Raw genomic sequence first — 15670 nt, 5'->3', positions numbered from 1 at the left:
AGGATTTGAGAGTTTATTTTCAGGTCTTAGGTCACATATTCATCATCAAAACCCTTTTCCTACTTGTATTTCTCTTCTTTCAGCCCACTAAAGTGGTGTTACTGCCTATAAGCTTGTTTCTCTTCAGCTAAACCTTCTATCCGTAAGGTCTTTTTCTTCCTGGCCATTCGGACTTGACAGTTCTAGAAAATAGGAGGATTGCACTGATGACTTATAGAGAAGGCTAAAATTTGTGTAGGCAGGCACTTAATTACTGTCTTGTTATCCATCTTTTAGCTGAGGCCTATCTAAATTCAATGGGGTACTCTTAAAATGCTGCTGAGTAATAGCTTGTTTAAGGTTAATCCAGAATTTTCGTTTCTTATCTCTATTTGTCTATCTGATCTGCTTTTCTTATTTGACTCTTTTCTAATTTCTTTTTTTTCTTCAGTTAGTGTCCTACTATCCTTGAATCACAGCAGAGTCTTTGTTCCTAAAATTTTCTGAAATATGCCCACTTTGCTAGAAAACACCCATTGTCTTTTTAGAAAATAAATGTGCTTGTATAGTTTCTGCAAAGGAGCATATATTAAAATAATAGAACCCCATGATATTTGCACTTGAGCTCTAGTACTGACTAGAGTATTCTAGAGTAGCATCGCAAACCTAGGGTCTGTCTAGCATTCAGGATCAGTATAGACTATACAGTTCCAGGGAAGAGGAAGATCTCAAGATAAGTCATTGTGTAAATAAAGTGATGGTCCGACTCCCAAAAAATATGAGACCCAAAATTCAAAACACACTCTTTTCTATAGTAGAGAGAGATATTTGCATGACCTGCTATCTTTTCACATTCAACCTACAATCTTTTCATATTTCTTGGTTATCCATTGTTCTATGTTTTAAGTTTGTTCATATCGTTGTGATATATATAGTTATTATATTATCTTAATTATCGAACACGGATCAGTATACAATGTTATATGCTACAGGATACAATATTTATGGAAACAATGTAGCTAAGTTTCTTGATTTGACAAACTTTTATTCTGTCTCTTTCTCTCAACATTATGCTTCTAATATGGCTGATTTGTTTATTTTAATGCAGTGAATTTTCTGCTGCAATGGACGGCAGTCTTATGGAGCCTGATGAGAGTTCAACTGAAGATTTCTTAAAGCAGCAAGAAGAAGAGTTTAGGCGGAAAGTTGAACTTGAGGCAGAGGAAAGAAAGCTCGAAGAAACATTGGAGTACCAGAGGCGTATAGAAGAGGAGGCAAAACAGAAACACCTGGCAGAGCAATTTAAGAATGCCTCTGGAACTTCGTATGGTCTTTTAGAAGAGGCAGGTGCAGTTGACCAAAATTTAAATGAGGACAGTCTGGACCAGCAGGATGGTTTAACATATATCAATACGCCAAGGTTGCATAATATTATCTCTCCAGTATGTCTAAAGGATATAGAATTTGGGGATTTCCGTTTCTCAGAAGCCTCCATGTTCAAGAACTATCCAAATGTTGAAAATTCTCATTTTAAACGTGAACATATGTTACCTAATTTGGGAGGACACAAGTTTATTGGTAATGAGGTGCAACCATCTACTCTGAATGTGGGCAAGACAAATAATCAAGCGGGTCTGAAGATGAATGGCGTAGGAAGGAGTGCAACTTCTGGAATGTCTTCTGTCAGTCCTACTACCCACCAGACTAACAAGGCAATTAACCAGTCTCATTCAAGAGGCAAGCAAGGTTAACATTCTTTTCTTTAAATCAATAATCAAAGATCAGTTGATTTTTTAATTGATTTTTTTTCATAATTTATGTGTAAATTGATGCATAAGCTGGAATCAATTCTTTTAATTCTCCCTTTCAGGCACATGGGGAGAAGTGCAAGATGGATTTGCTTCTTCTGAGCAACAAGCAAGTAGACAACCTAATAGGAAGAATAATTCTATGAAATCAGTTGGTGGAAATGCCCAAGCCATGTCTTATGCTAAAGGGAACTGTTTGCTAGGGCAGAAACCAGAAGATGTTAACTTTCGAGAGCAGGATCATATTTTTGTGCCGGATAATTTGCATAATGAAAAGAGTATGTGTTTCTTTGTCACTTGCTTGAGACTGCTTCATGTTTCTTTATCCTTTTCCTTATCAACTCAGTAGACTTGCAAAATGGTTCCCTACTCTTTAGTGCCGCAAGAAATTATTCACCAAAATAAGAGCATGCTTGCTTGTTGATATTTCCTTGTCCTGTTGTTAAGCCCCTTTAAGAAAGGACCTCTCGAAAACTACTTCTCAGAAATGAATTTCTACGCTGCATAAGTCTGGTTGCTGGGAACCCAGGTTGAAGTCACCTTTCTCACCCCAAAGAAAAACTAAAGGAAAAAAACACAAACACAAACACACACACACACACAAAGGGAGTGAAAATGAAAAAAATTGAAAAAGTAAAACACTCGTGACTATGAATTTTGAAACTTGTTTACGACTTTAAGTGCTTATCGACATGATTTTCAGTATTTGAAAATAGATGGTGGGTATATGAGAGAGTTTGGATAAGGAGGGGGTAGAAATAGAGAAACGCTTGAATTTTTGTTAGATTGCGATATCTCTTCATTTGAGAGGAAATGGTTAGGAGAGAATATGTGATTTCATAGGCGAATATCTTCTTGTATTGTTGATAGGACGAGAAGACCAAGGATTATTAACTTGTTCTTTTACAAGAAGAATGAAAAATGAAGAAAAACAAAAGGACAAAAGAATAAGGGAAAGGCGGTAAAAGAAATAAGAAAAAGAAAGCCCTTTCTTAACATGCCTCAGGCCCTCAGCATCAGATTGGTTCTTTCCTTGGACATGGGTTACTTTATTTTTGTGGATATATATATTTTATGTCACTTTGATCTGTTTGACTTCACTGCTGATTCCGTTATGCTTTATTTCGTTGTTAGCAACAGGATGTCAATAGTCCAAATTCTATTAAGTACTAAGAGAGTTTTTCTTTCACTCTTCAACCAGCAATTAATGAAGCCAAGAGATCAGTGCAATTGCAAGCTGAGGATGATGACGAGGAAAGATTCCAAGCAGACTTGAAACGAGCTGTACGCCAGAGCCTTGGTTTGTAAAAATTTCCACAATCCTTGATTATCATTTTGCATTTTATTACCTTGCCTTTAGACCTTTATTATCTTATTTGATGACTCTTATATGATGATTTTATTCTTTCCACACACAATTGCCTAGCCGTAGACATGACATGCAGAATTGACTTGATGTCTGGTAGGACCTATCTTAGAGCTCTAACAGCATGTGCCAAACTGATGTCACAGAACTCAAGTTGTTTTCCACACAGTTGATTTTGTTAGATATTCCTTCCACCCCAGAAAGTTATCTGCATGATGTCATTTATATTCTTTTCAATTTAAGAGCTTTGGATTGATAGAGAACAAACTACGAAAACAGATCCAATGAGCATAGATATCAAAAGTTTTGTGCGCATTCATATCCTTGGGGCGAGGTTCATCTCTCACATCTACTGCATGTTCATATACTGAGTACTTCTGTATATATGCATTGATCCTATCATATCCATATATTACTCTGCAAGCTCTGTTTTGTGATCCTATGCTTTTGGACTTCCTATCATCTATTTGCATTGTCACTGCTGTGCAATATGTTTACTTTTCATTTTGAAACTGAATTCCCTAAGCTCAGTTTACAAGGCCTATGCAGGTTCCAGGCTTATAGTTATTAGGTGTTTTGAACTATAACAGGAATGGTCGTAGATTTAATGCTTGAGCAGTGCCAATAAAAGGTCGACTTTCCTCTCTCCCACCTCCACGACAAACAAAAAAGTGAGGCTATATAGGGGTCCCACATTTAGCCTCAAAATGAAAGAAGGCCTAGATATTTAAAGTCTTATGTGAACCGATTGCAATTGTTTTACTTCATATATTCCTCATCATACATGACGTATACATACACACACTTAGGTTGCAAAGCTCTTTTACTTGGTCGATGGAAGGAAAAACTTGGTGTCAGTTTCACTTACAGGCCTTGATCATGCTCTCTCCTGTGCTTCTTCAGTATTCACCATATTTTGTTTTTCACGTCGTGGTTCAATTCAAAACACTTATGGCAGCATTGCTTTCTGATACTTTGCAGCACTCCTTGTTACTGTCATGTAATCATATATAGTATTGACGTGAAAAATCCTAATTTTAATGTTAATCATCTCCCATTATGGGAAAAGGTTAGGTAATGAGACATGAGATCTCTCAAGAACATGTGGCTTGTTAGGATGCAATTTTGTCATATGGTAAAACCATTTTATAAATTTTATACTGGTTTCGCGGCGGAGTTCGATCCAGCTATTATTATCTGAAGTCTACATGGGATAAAATATCCCATTTTGGGTCGATTTAGGTTTAACAATGTTTGCTTGTTATTGCTTGGATATTGTTGTGGGAGCATTATGTTCATAAATTTGATAGTATTTGGTTGCTATATCATTCAGTTTATTTGTAGACTTGAACAGGATGTTCTATTCTTTTTCTTAATGAACTAATGACATTTTCCCTTGAATTATAGTAGAATAAATTCAGACTGCAATTGAAATAGATTTCTCTTAAGATGACACTGGTCTGTGTGAGTAGTATAGAACAGATGAGCTATTCGCTTTTGCATTGTAGCGGACAGTTTAGGATTTATTGTGATATAAGCATATGTTTTGGTTTCTGTCAGTAGTTGATGAGGACAAGCTTCCATATTTATTATTTGACTTTTGTTTTTTATTTATTTCAGTTTTTTAGTAGTTAATTTCGAATTTTGAATTTTAGTAGTAGATTTGAATTTCGAATTTTGAGTGAGATTTGGTAGTTATTGATTGTTAGAGATTTGATTGTGAGTGATTTAGGGAATCTTGTATTTCTCTACTCTATTTAAGCACAATTATAATCAGAATTATTATTATTAAATGGAATGAAGAAAATTGTTGCTAATTGCTTAGTGTGAAACCATGGGTGTGAAACCCTAGCTACAATTCTCCCGTTCTTATTCTCCTCATACACAGCCGCCAACCCTATTCCCTTTTCTTCGTCCAATCACCGCCACCCGCACCTGCTCCCTCTCCTCTTCAAAACACCACCACACCAGCGACCCAAACACCCAACCCCACCGCCTTCTGCTCTTCCTCCAAAGTAGCCGCGCCAATCACCCAGTCTCCCTCTCCTCCTCTATCAGCAGTCACGAACAGCCCTAATCCCCCTCCTCCTTCCTTGCAGCAGCCGCCCTGATCTTATCATTCATAAGCAGCAGCGCCCCGACCACCTTTATCTTCTCCACCAGCTACCGAGCCCTCCCCTCTTTCCTTGATCAGCCCCCGCACCAGCCCTATTCCACATAAGTGCCGCCAATCCACTGCTCTTCTTCCGCAAACCATTTAACCCACTGCCTCCCTGCTACCTCAAATCCAAACAGCCACTTGATAGCTCAATCGATGCCGCTGGCGTCCATCCTGTCCCCCTCATCGTCGTCACTTCACACGTCGTGGTCGTCGTCTAGTTCACTGTCGTCGTCTTCCACCTCGACGCCGTTGATCGCGTCGTTGTCCAGTCACCGCCACCATTATCACATCGTCCAGTCGACGTTGTTATCCTTGTTGGCACTCAGTTCGTCGCCTTCGACGTCAGTCAGTTCGGTGTCGTTGCACACGTCGAGTCTGTTCAGACCGACGAAGGTTTGCTTTCTTTATTTTTCTGTTAATCTCATCTGGTTAGTTAATTGCATGAGTATATTGTCTCTAAACTATTATCACATATTCGCTACTTAGTTTATACTTGTGAGTTGAGAGTAATTGAGCATGTGACTGTTGAAAATTTGATATTGATTTTAGAACGTGTGCAATGATAATGAATATTACGATTATATTGTTTGAGATTGGAATTGTTCATGAGTATTGATGCAAGTCTTGTTAAAATCCATCTGTCACGTCAATTGTTTTGTAAATTAATTTCCTGCCGAAGATTATGAATTTTGGCGAAACGGTGCGTTATTCGATTTAGGTCACTGATTCTGATAGACCCCTCCCCGTTCCGCATCAGTAGTACTTTTTGTTGCCAGTGATGCATGTCCATTTCTAATGGAACTTGAAAAGTCAACTTTGCGTTTAAAGGAATTGGGTTCTATACCTTACCTCTAGTTACTACTACAAATTTAAATTGGGTTATAATTAGGATAATTGGAATATATTTCTTTTTTTCTTTTAAGGGTTATAGTTAGAATAAGACAGAAATTTCAGTCTGGTAGGGAGCTTGCAGCCAGAGTGTAGCAACAAAACTTGAGTGGAAGATTTTTTTGGTGGATAATTGGAAGCAGAAAAGATAAGATCTTTGAAGTTCTGGTAGCAGAATTATGGCGCAGACCAAGAAAAGGATGGAGAAAGAAGCATGTTTACGAAAGAAAGCATCGGAAATCAACGACCTAGAAGATCAATTAATAGCTACCAAAAGTTCAATCTTTTCATAAGAAAATCTGTATTTCTAGTTATATGGCTCTGCATGTAGAGAAAACTGATCCACTTCTTGTGCAATGTAATAGTAAAAGATATACTTCCAGTTAATCTATAATTCAACAAAGAAAACAGTCCAATACAAATAACATAACCAAATAAAGACGATTCCTAAGTGATTCTTGTATATCCAGACACGTACAGTGAAATCTAAGATCTTAGAAGAACTCTGAGCATAGTTTTTTCTAATATTAAAGGATTTATATATGACGGTTTAGGGATGTAAAGGATTGATGTAAGGTTTAGAAAGATAAGTCTAGGATTTGCTTAAGGGAAGTTAAAGAAGTATATATCAGTGGTGGTATTGCCTCAAGTCGGAGTGATTAGTCAAGAAAGGGTGGAGATAACCAAGAACAAAATCGCACCTTACTCTACTCTCTTGCACTTTATGCTATTCTTATATTACTATGGTTTCCCTATCAAGTATAGGGGTATTCTTGAATCAATGGCAGAGTAGATATTGTTTTTATGTCTTCTCTAATCTGACTCTGCTACTGCATCTTCTTTTACTTTTCGTTTTTTTAATGGTCAAGAGGTCATGTAGCTCTTCTAGAGCCACTACCTCATCTCTTGACACATGAAGTGCCCCTCCCCTTGCGCAACACTTAATTTCCTGGAAATAACTAATGACCAAAACTTAGCTGGTTAGCCTTAGTCTCTATTCATGCCTTTACCTAACAAAATGGACAACATAGATACATAGTAGTTATTATCTTCCATGTGCGAGCATGGAGTATGTGCTAGTTGTCGTGTGTTGTATTAGCTTGGCATATACCGTTAATCCATAACCCATTGAGTCAAGCTTCTGGATAAAGTGGTTTCTTTATTTGGTGTCAACACATCTTGCTCCAAGATAATCTTCATTGCAAACTTCAAAAAATTAAAATGAAATATAAAAAACTAGTACTATTTACCCATTTTTTCCCACGTGCCCATCTTGTTCTCAACTGACTTACATACATGTATTAATAATTGATTTTTCTCTTATATGGGTATATATGCTACATTATGAAAATATTTTAACATGTTTGTAATCTTTTCAGATACTTTTCAAGCACAGAGGGGTTTATCTGCTGCTTCAGCTTCAAGAATAGGTCAGCAAAAAGACCCTGAGATAGATTATTACAGTGTATCTGTTAGTGAACCTGGAAGCATTTCAAACGATAAAGCATTATATGGAGCAGGCCTTAAAAATGATGTTGGGGAGTATAATTGCTTTTTAAATGTAATTATCCAGGTTAGTATTCAAGATTTCTTTATCCTAGAAGCTGTAGTCATCAGGCTTACCCCATTTGGCTGCTTTACTGAGATAATCTTTCCCCCTTGTGACAATATAGTCACTTTGGCATTTAAGGAGATTCAGAGATGAGTTCTTGAGGATGTCAAGTGAACATACTCATGTTGGAAATCCTTGTGCTATATGTGCGCTATTTGATATTTTTACCGCTTTGAGCAAAGCATCTTTGAAAGGACACACAGAAGCAGTTTCTCCTACTTGTCTTAGGATTGCTTTGAGCAACTTGTATCCTGATAGCAATTTCTTCCAAGAGGTAATCTGAGGAAGCTATATATTATTCTGTATAGTCCCTCTCGTTGAGTTTTATCAAGTGCTCTTAATTTTTAGAACATTATTTGTTTGCCTTTGTTTTCTTCCTTCATAATAGTAAGTTTGAAACTTCTACATGCTTCTGTCAGGCACAAATGAATGATGCTTCTGAAGTATTAGCTGTGATCTTCAACTGTTTGCATCAGTCATCCACATCTTCTGGCGATTGTGAAGCTGAATCTGAAGAAAGTAATTGTATTGGTAACTGGGATTGTGCAAGCAGCACTTGCATAGCACATACGTTTTTTGGAATGAACATATATGAACAAATGAACTGTAATAGCTGCGGTGTGGAGTCCAGGCACCTGAAGTACACCTCCTTTTTTCACAATATCAATGCAAGTGCACTTCGGACAATGAAGGTACTTAAATATCTACACTTCTATGCACAGTCCTTGAATTAGAGGTTGTAAAATTCTTAATCACTGAGTTGAGTTCTGGGCTCCTTTCAGATCACCTGTGGCGATTGCTCTTTTGGTGAGCTTTTGAAGCAGGTGGAGAGGAATCACCAGTTAGCTTGTGATATTGAGGCAGGTGGTTGTGGCAAGCCAAATTATATTCACCATATTCTTTCAACTCCCCCACATGTTTTCACTACAGGTAATGTCATTAAAATCTTTCATGACTCCCACAAATTCTTCCCTTGTGGCTCAAATTCATCCAATTCTAAAATCAGCTATTAGTCTTCAGATAGCCTTGGAGGCTCGGTTAAATTTGAGAAGGTTCTATCAATAAGGAAAAAAATTGTAATTCTAGTTCCATTAGCTTTATTTTTTGGAGATGATGTCCCAAGTACGAATCGGTCTGACCTACACATGTCAGGACACTAATTGATGCTGTGTGCCTTGTAGGCATGATAGTTTTCATCCAGACGAGTCTTAATTGCACTGAAAAGTTTGCTTATTCTTGTAACATATTCTGATCGATGTTTTCTATTGCAGTTTTGGGCTGGCAGAATATGAATGAAAGTGTAGATGACATTTCTGCCACCATGGCAGCCGTTTCCACTGAAGTAGATATCGGTGTCTTATACAGTGGGATAGATCGAGGAAGCAAGCATTCCCTTGCTTCTGTGGTATGTGCAAAGATTTTTCTTCTTTTACTTTTCTGAAGTAACGTTTAAAATTTTATTTATATGTTACTTGGTTAAAATTTACTACACTTACTTTGATGAAAGCTCAACACATTTAAATAGAGCTCTTGTTCCCTCCCTCCCTCTTGTTCCATTCGTATGGATCAGCTACCATGATGTCTGAGCTCAAATCTCAGGGCCACAAAACAACAGATGATCAAACAATATAGTGCCAATGACCATATTTCTGTGAGAGCAAACACTACAGCACCCATTAAATTATACACCATTGCTCACACTCTAATCTAAAATTAGAGAAAAGCATGCCAAAATATTGCATAGATTTTGTGAAAGATGCTATAGTTTCAGTAACCTAGTTTCATTAGCCATAACTTTGTCTTTGTGAAACTAAATACTGCATCATTTGTTAAATATACAAAATAAAATTCACACTCTAATCTAAATCTGGTCAATAGAGAAAAAAATAATGGCGGAATTTCATTGCATACTATAACTCGACTCCGCCCCCCCGCCGCCTCCCCCCTGACAGAACATTTTTGTAGTGTAGTTCTATAGAAAAAGAACGAAGGACTGCTGATATAAAATCTGAACTTCGATACATAACCACAAGCACCGAAACTACCGATATTGTTACCTAAAAGATCTTGCTGATACCAACATCGAGATTTGAAATCTTATTTATAGCATGTCTGGCCATGCCATTTGATATTTGGTTTTGGACATTTTGTATGGAACTCTCAAATCGAGTAGTAAAAACTTATAAGCAACTTTTTCAAAAAGAAAACTCTTAAGCAAAATGCATGATCATTTGAAATGCAAGGATGGGCGTTATAAGCTTTGTGTGATTATGTAGTTTATAAGTTTAGATGAATGAATTCTTGCATTGACTATTAAAGATTTAGAATTGAGGACCTGGCATGAAATGGGAGCTACTTACCCTGTAAGCTTTGTGTGATTTTGTAAAGAAAAGTGTAAAAACTTTTATGGATATGCTATCATTTGTTTTTTTTTTTTGTTGACTTTATCATTATTAATTGTCAATGAAAGTTGGAACAATTTACCTCTTGTATGGAGTTCACAAATCTACTATATGTGTAAAATGATTTTTTGGGAAACTTACCATTCATAAGCTCATAGTTGAATATTTGGCTGAATTCATTCTGAAGGATATTTTAAATAAGTGTTTTCTAGTTTGATTTTGTTTTCTAAGAATCGAAGTTATATTTGGCAAGATCAAGTTGTATATTTAGCTTTATTTCACCTGCAGACTATGGTTGATACCCTAGATTTTACATTGTGCCAATTGAATTCTTGGGATATTTGTGTATCCTTGATGGCAAGTTGTTTCCATGAAGTTTTCTGATTCAGATCTCTAATTGGTGTTAATCTGATTCTTTATTAAGTCTCTTACTGATGTTTGGGATACTTTTAGCTTACATATTCAAATATCCAGGTTTGTTATTATGGACAGCATTATCATTGCTTTGCATATGAGCATGAACAGTGGGTTATGTATGATGATCAGACTGTTAAGGTAACACACTGTCGTTATCCTGTTTTTTGTTAAACTCTATTTGACGCACGCTGTGATCTAATTTCTGATGCATGCAGGTTATTGGTGGTTGGGACGATGTTGTAACTATGTGCGAAAGGGGTCATTTGCAACCTCAAGTCCTTTTCTATGAAGCTTTCAATTAGATTTTCTGAATATCCAAAGAGCAAGTACTACCTGAAAGTTCAGATGATTGTGATGTTTAATGATAGATTTATGTGTCTTCATCTGCTGTTATCTGATTATAGGTTGCATATTTATCAAAGTGCGAAGAGTTAAATCCTCCACTGGGGTTTACTGTCAGAGCAGTTATTCAGGGCCCTTTTTGATAGACATCTTCAGCATCTGGAAAATACTTACCCTTAATTATAGCAACTAGAAGTGAAGGTGATTTGGAAGAAGAGAGCTTTCCTATTGCCTCTTATCTGGGCTTCCATTTAAGCATTCACAGATTGATTTTGACCTTCGACAGCGAGGTAAACAGTTTGAGGTGCTTGTATTACAGCCATATTTAAGACTCAGGCAGTGACTGCTCGTTAAAGAGATGATACCTCTGAGTTGTGTGCCTGTGCATATTTTTTTGCCCCCACTTTGGTGAAGGTCCGCTATGTGATCCTGATTCTTCCTTTGTTTAGTTGGTATACTAGTGAGGACTATGGCCCTCTTATTTTTGCGGATAGAGAATAGAAGGGGATCAATAGAATAAATCTTTTTATCCCCTTAATCATATTTTTTTTCTAGGTTTGTATAGAAGACATGTACCTTGGGACAATTGTCAGTGAAAGGGAATATGGAATGATGAAAAACAAGAAGAATCGATATTAATCTTTTTGTTCCTTACCTCGGCATCAGAATTTTGTTGCTAGAATAGTTCTCAATTTAATGCGATGGAAGCAATATCATTTTGAGTCTGATCTTAAGCGTATTTCCATAGAAGTTTATTTCTTTTACTGTAAGTGATTGCTTTTGTATTAGTCTTTATAGACTTTGATGTGGATCCTAGCGTGTTTCGTAGTAATTGCTTATATGAATCATGCTAAGATGGTGCTTATATGAATCACGCTAAGATGGTGTTGGGAGAGGCTTGTTTTTAAAAGCTTTTTATAGTAATTGCTTATATGAATCATGCTAAGATGGTGTTATGTTAGCCTATGGCTTTTATGACAAAAAATGTATAATTTTTTTCAGGTAACTTGATTGGTCAAACCTAAGTCATTTAGGTGAGCTTAAAGGCTAGTTTTTTAAAAGTTGGGCTATACCGGTTCTCTTTAAAGTGGGACTTAGTTTAACTTATTTCTTATATTACCAAATAAGTAACAGGAAACTCGGCTACTAATTAGGATGGTTGATGAATTTGAGCATGAATTGACCTGTCAACTTGCTTGTTGCGTAGGAAATATTAAGAGTAGTGCTTTTTGGCTCACGGGTTGAGCAACTCGCGCCCAACTCGCAGAGAGGGAGTAGGGGGGTGGGCCCCACAGCTTTGTGGGGCCCACCCCCCTACTCCCTCTCTGCGAGTTGGGCGCGAGTTGCCCATGTATAGCAGAGGGCAAGCATGGAAACAGTGTTCCCCATAAGCACGGGGGAAAACGAAAAGAAAAAAATCCCAAAAACTTCAAAAACCACACTATTATCCTGGAAGAACCACTTAGTCCAAACATACACCGATTAACTTTGACTGACCGGCGGTAGTTTTACTTGAACCATCAACAGCAACTATGTTCCTTGGCAGGAAACTGAAAAAAAAGAATCTGGCTCAGAATGGGGAGAAACTAAGAGCCATCACTTTTTAATTAATTTATTAAGATACAACTGAGTTCTTTCAAAAAAAAAAAGTACCAAAAATTGGGGCCTATGAGAAAAACTAGCGTGTAGGTCAATAGGACAGACATGTTATAGTGCAGGTATAAACGTCGACATTACATACACAAGAAAGAGGAATGTTGATCCTAATAGGTGCTCATGTCCTTGTATATGCAGATGCACTATTTCCCTTACTGCTGTTTACCCATTGTTGCTCGCATTAGCACTCCTGATGAGAGCACGCAACAACGGTTAAAGCCTTCTTGAAACTTGTAGTAGTATATCGACATGAGATTCGCTCTTGGTAAGCAAAAAGCACCCCCACTTTAACAAACTAGGGTTTCCGCACAATTCACGTGGAGAGATTCACTCTTAACAATGATTTCTGTCACAAGAATTTTAGACTAAGAACTACTAATAATTTCAGTCTTCTTGGGATGAATCATCAGACGAGTCACTTTGAAACGGTGAAGTCTCTCTTGGTGACGATGGATGTGACTCTTGCTCCTGTAATGCAGTCCCTGAAGAAAAAATGAAAAACAAGTTATGTGATAAAGTAAATATAAAAAAAAATCACAAGAATAAAAGAGCAAAGCTTCAAAACATAAATAAGTTGCAAATACAATCACTTGTGCTGCTACTGACTTGCATAAATAGAATTTGCATAAGTAGAACAACTACTAGGAACTGGTGGAGAATAAAGCTTACTACACAAACATCTCTACTAATTCAACAATAACACTCGCAAATTTTAAGGGGAAAAAAGGTTAGCCTTGTGGAGACAAAGCCTATACTGATGTCATTTCTTTCAGAAAAACAAAAGATTCTAAGAACAGACACTGAGGCTTGGCTCCGTGCTTAATCAGGAGGTCCAAAGTTTTAAGAAGGGGCTACAGCCTTTGTACAGAAAAAGAAAATATAGAAACAAAGACTATGAAAAAACAACTAAGCATTTTTTTTCTTGTCAAATAAAAAGAAATAAATAAATACTAGCTCCAGTTACAGAAAAATCCTCTAATATATACCATGAGGAAATTTAGGTTGTACCCACACGAGAGGATCCATAGAAGTTAACAATATCTTAGGATAAAAGAATTAACCTGAAGTCTGCTCTGCTTTTGAATGGAACTTCTTTGTGTGCCTTCGTATTAGCTTCTTTGCTTTTGTTATCGTAAGTTGCCTAGCAAAGGGTGCAAATTCAGGATCATTCTCACTCCATTCGCCTTGCAACTCATTGTCTGCCTCTCCTCTCATAGTTCGCAAAACAAATGCCTTTGCTTTGGAACGCTGATTATTAAACAACCCTTTTACGGAGGTGACAAATCCATCACCAGCTCCGTCCATTGGATGCTTGGCAAATGTTAGAGGGAGTTGATCAGATTTCCCAGGTTGACCACCATCAACATCGCCAACATTGAGATCAGGTACAATATCTGCTTGCAACTCCTTCAGGTTTTGGGTTTTGGCTTTGAACTTTTTTCCCTGAAAATACACAGGGTAAATTTAGTTTTCAAGTCATATTGAAATTTACATAGGTTTATATCAAAGGACCAGATCTAAGCTCCCAATGTTGTAATGTTATTTGTTGATGATATAGTATTACTTGATGAGAATAGGGAAAATAATTTCTAAAGTAGAAAGGTGGAAACAAGCTCTCATGGATTTAGAGTTGGTAGAATAAAACATAGAACACACGGAATATGATTTTAGTAAATCCATGAAAAGAAAGAGCTTATAATCAAAAGTGATGATAGAGAAATACTTAGAAGTAATCGCCTTCTTAATTTCGTATAGTAATCACCTTTTTAATTTCAGATCATTCGACATTCATCATGATAGAGAGACTGAGGATGATGTTGTTCATTGAATCAAATTAGGACATTTAAAACAGAGTAGCGCTTTTGGAGTTTTATGTGACTGTAGGATACTTATGATACCAATGATGCTTTATGGATTGGAGTGCTGGGCATTTAAAAAACATGTGCAGAAAATGAGTGCGGCAGAAATGAGAATGTCACAAAAGTCTTGTGGGTACACACTAAAAAGATAGGATAAAAAATAAGCGCACTAGGAGGAGATTAGAGAGTGCTCCAATTTAGGATAAGATGAGAGAGAATTGGTTGAGATGTTTTGGTCAAATACAACGGAGACCTCTCAGTGCACCAAGATGATAGTTGATGGGGACAAAGAGATCTAGGGCTAGACCTAAAAAAACTTGGTTGTAAGCAATAACAAAGATATGATAATAGGTAACTCAACAGAGGAAATTACCAAAATAGAACTAGGTGGATTCATGTAGCCAACCCTAAAAAATTTTGATAAATACTTTGTCGTTGTCGTCATAGTATAAATCACATTGAAATTTTAATGAAGGATGCCCATCAGTACCAGCCACAGCAGTAACTAATAGAACTGCTAAGGACATTTTCTTCCTTTCTTCTAAATGTTGATGCCTCTAACTGAACCACGTACACAATTGAACCAGCACTCGAAATCTGGAGTTCTCCAGTTGAACAACTAAGTTTTTTCAGCTGGTTTGCTAAAAATTAAAATTAAGATAACATGATCTGCAGAAGGTGGATCTGAATGCACCAGCAGGACTTAAATGGAATCAGAATGGGTTTCTGTTATGAGATGTCACAGCATTCAGGACATGAACTTTATTCGGAAAAAAGGGGAAATGGATTAATCAAATGCAAGCACCCAGTAAAGTTACATAATATAGATGGATTTACGTATAATGTGCAGGTGTTGCTCATGAAAAGGTAACATCTAAACAGATGAAAACGACACCACAAAACGTCTTTTACAGGATATAATAGTGATGATTAACAATTTTAAAACGCATAGTAGTCATTAATTATGAATATATAGCTGATAATTATAGGTAAATTGTACTTGCCTGCATTCCTGTCACTGATTTTAGAACTCCCCATATTATGTGTTTTTTAATTCGTGAAAATAGCCTTCGCCAGGTGCCTGTGAAATCATCAGGATGAAATGAATCCATCAACAGCCTCATGTCACTGACTGCAAACCTTGAACCCTCATACGTAAGCTGCAACTCAACCTATGATA

General features: G+C 36.9%; 2 protein-coding genes across 6 annotated transcripts in view; one reads left to right on the top strand and one right to left on the bottom strand.

Moving 5' to 3' along the window:
* LOC109851535 lies at positions 1063 to 11697 on the top strand. 2 transcript variants are annotated; one of them, XM_020421718.1, is made up of 11 exons: positions 1063 to 1725; positions 1850 to 2065; positions 2989 to 3087; positions 7582 to 7775; positions 7876 to 8088; positions 8234 to 8506; positions 8597 to 8744; positions 9086 to 9219; positions 10691 to 10771; positions 10849 to 10959; positions 11038 to 11697. In XM_020421718.1, the coding sequence occupies exons 1-10, from the start codon at positions 1104 to 1106 to the stop codon at positions 10933 to 10935; spliced, it is 2067 nt and encodes a 688-aa protein (XP_020277307.1). In that variant the 5' UTR covers positions 1063 to 1103; the 3' UTR covers positions 10936 to 10959; positions 11038 to 11697. The 2 variants fall into 2 exon arrangements, with proteins under 2 accessions (XP_020277307.1, XP_020277306.1); XM_020421717.1 differs by having other exon boundaries at positions 10849 to 11697.
* The window catches only part of LOC109819442 (protein SABRE-like), a 91511-nt gene continuing 88372 nt past the window's right edge, over positions 12532 to 15670 (bottom strand). For 3 of the 4 annotated variants that reach the window (XM_020385171.1, XM_020385173.1, XM_020385174.1), the window contains 3 exons: positions 15495 to 15662; positions 13693 to 14074; positions 12532 to 13113 (listed from right to left, as the gene is read on the bottom strand). In XM_020385171.1, the coding sequence (XP_020240760.1) occupies positions 13016 to 13113; positions 13693 to 14074; positions 15495 to 15662 (648 nt within the window). In that variant the 3' untranslated portion in view covers positions 12532 to 13015. Of the gene's footprint in view, positions 13114 to 13692; positions 14076 to 15494; positions 15663 to 15670 lie in introns of those variants that run through there. The other variant, XM_020385172.1, reaches the window with a different exon arrangement.

Source organism: Asparagus officinalis, chromosome 8 (genome assembly GCF_001876935.1).
Source record: "Asparagus officinalis chromosome 8, Aspof.V1, whole genome shotgun sequence".
In the NCBI taxonomy this organism is placed as follows: Eukaryota; Viridiplantae; Streptophyta; class Magnoliopsida; order Asparagales; family Asparagaceae; genus Asparagus; species Asparagus officinalis.
This window is presented reverse-complemented; position numbering and strand designations above follow the sequence as displayed.

What these genes read in the sequence shown, in the direction of transcription:
- LOC109851535 (XM_020421718.1), top strand. Translation starts at nt 1,104, where the DNA reads ATGGACGGCAGTCTTATGGAGCCTGATGAGAGTTCAACTGAAGATTTC. An exon ending in TCATTCAAGAGGCAAGCAAG is followed by an intron (nt 1,726 to 1,849) that starts GTTAACATTCTT and finishes TCTCCCTTTCAG; the next exon opens with GCACATGGGGAGAAGTGCAA. An exon ending in TAATTTGCATAATGAAAAGA is followed by an intron (nt 2,066 to 2,988) that starts GTATGTGTTTCT and finishes CTCTTCAACCAG; the next exon opens with CAATTAATGAAGCCAAGAGA.